General features: G+C 40.9%; 1 protein-coding gene across 1 annotated transcript in view; it reads right to left on the reverse strand.

Annotated features, from left to right (window-relative positions):
• LOC104293276 (leucine-rich repeat-containing protein 70-like) overlaps positions 1 to 1,021 on the reverse strand; it is a gene marked incomplete at its 3' end in the record, with an annotated part of 4,826 nt that extends 3,805 nt beyond the window's left edge. The window contains 1 exon segment of the mRNA XM_009892764.1: positions 590 to 1,021. Within this exon segment, the coding sequence (XP_009891066.1) occupies positions 590 to 1,021 (432 nt within the window).
• Positions 1,022 to 1,372: the final 351 nt, after the last annotated feature.

Consider the following 1,372-nt stretch of genomic DNA (forward strand, 5'->3'; position numbering starts at 1 on the left):
TGGGGTGCATCAAGAAGAGTGTGGCCAGCAGGTCAAGGGAGGTCATCCTTCCCCTGTACTCTGCCCTCGTGAGGCCACATCTGGCGTACTGTGTCCAGTTCTGGGCTCCCCAGTTCAAGAAAGACAGGGAACTACTGGAGAGAGTCCAGTGGAAGGCTACAAAGATGATCAAGGGAATGGAAAATCTCTCTTATGAGGAAAGACTGAAAGACCTGGGTGTGTTTAGCCTGGAGAAGAGAAGACTGAGAGGGGATCTCATCAATGCTTATAAATATCTAAAGGGTGGGTGTCAAAAGGATGGGACCAGACTCTTTTCAACGGTACCCAGTGACAGAATAAGGGGCAATGGGCACAAACTGGAACACAGGAAGTTCTGTCTGAACATAAGGAAAAACTTCTTTACTTTGAGGGTGGCAGAGCACTGGAACAGGCTGCCCCGAGAGGTTGTGGAGTCTTCCTCTCTGGAAATATTCACAACTTGCCTGGATGCATTCCTGTCCAACCTGCTCTAGGTGAACCCTCTTTGGCAGGGGGGTTGGACTAGATGATCTCCCAAGGTCCCTTCCAACCCTTACCATTCTGTGATTCTGTAATTATTCTGAAGGTATAAACAGTGAAGATTGGAAAGACCTTCAAAGATTCCTGGATCCAGGTGTTTAATATTATTGTTATTTAGATGCAATTAGCAGAGTTTGGGGGGTTCCACAAAAGCTTTTGGGTGTACATACAAAATAATGGAATTATCCATGTACAGTGCAGCAAGCTTCTGAAGGCATCTTAATTCATTTGGAATGACATACAATATATTATTCCCACTGAGGTATACAAGAATTGTAGTTCTTTGAAAGTACCGTGGGATGCTCAAAAGCCCTAAGTTACAACAGATAACTTGTCTCCCTGTGCAGAGCTGGCAAACAGCTGGACAGCCAAGTATCTCCTTCTGGAGCAGCAACAAAAGAAAAAAATTAAGGATATACAGGAATGCTCCTGGGCAGGGTATAGAACTTTGCAGACCACACATATTCCTGTCTTTTGCCTTCTCACTCATCTCTGAGTTTGCTAGTAGAGATAAAAAAAAATATAAATATTATTCTCATTTGAAAGTTTAAAGATTCTACTTTTACAGTCTTTTAAAAAAATAAGTGTTGCTTTCAAGGTTGGTATTTTATATATTCTCCTTTCATGCCAAATAAGCAGTTTCAAAATAAAACTTTAGGATCATAAGTTTGAACTACACTGAAAAAATTTTCAAAGTAAAAATGAACACTGAAACAAATGTACTCCCAACCTAGCCAGAAATGAATTGGTTACAGCATAAAAACAACTAAGCTGCCAAAATAAAGGCTTCTAGTAAATTCAAAATACTGCTTAT

The sequence above is a fragment of the Charadrius vociferus genome, unplaced genomic scaffold (genome assembly GCF_000708025.1).
Source record: "Charadrius vociferus isolate BGI_N301 unplaced genomic scaffold, ASM70802v2 scaffold389, whole genome shotgun sequence".
Taxonomy (NCBI): Eukaryota; Metazoa; Chordata; class Aves; order Charadriiformes; family Charadriidae; genus Charadrius; species Charadrius vociferus.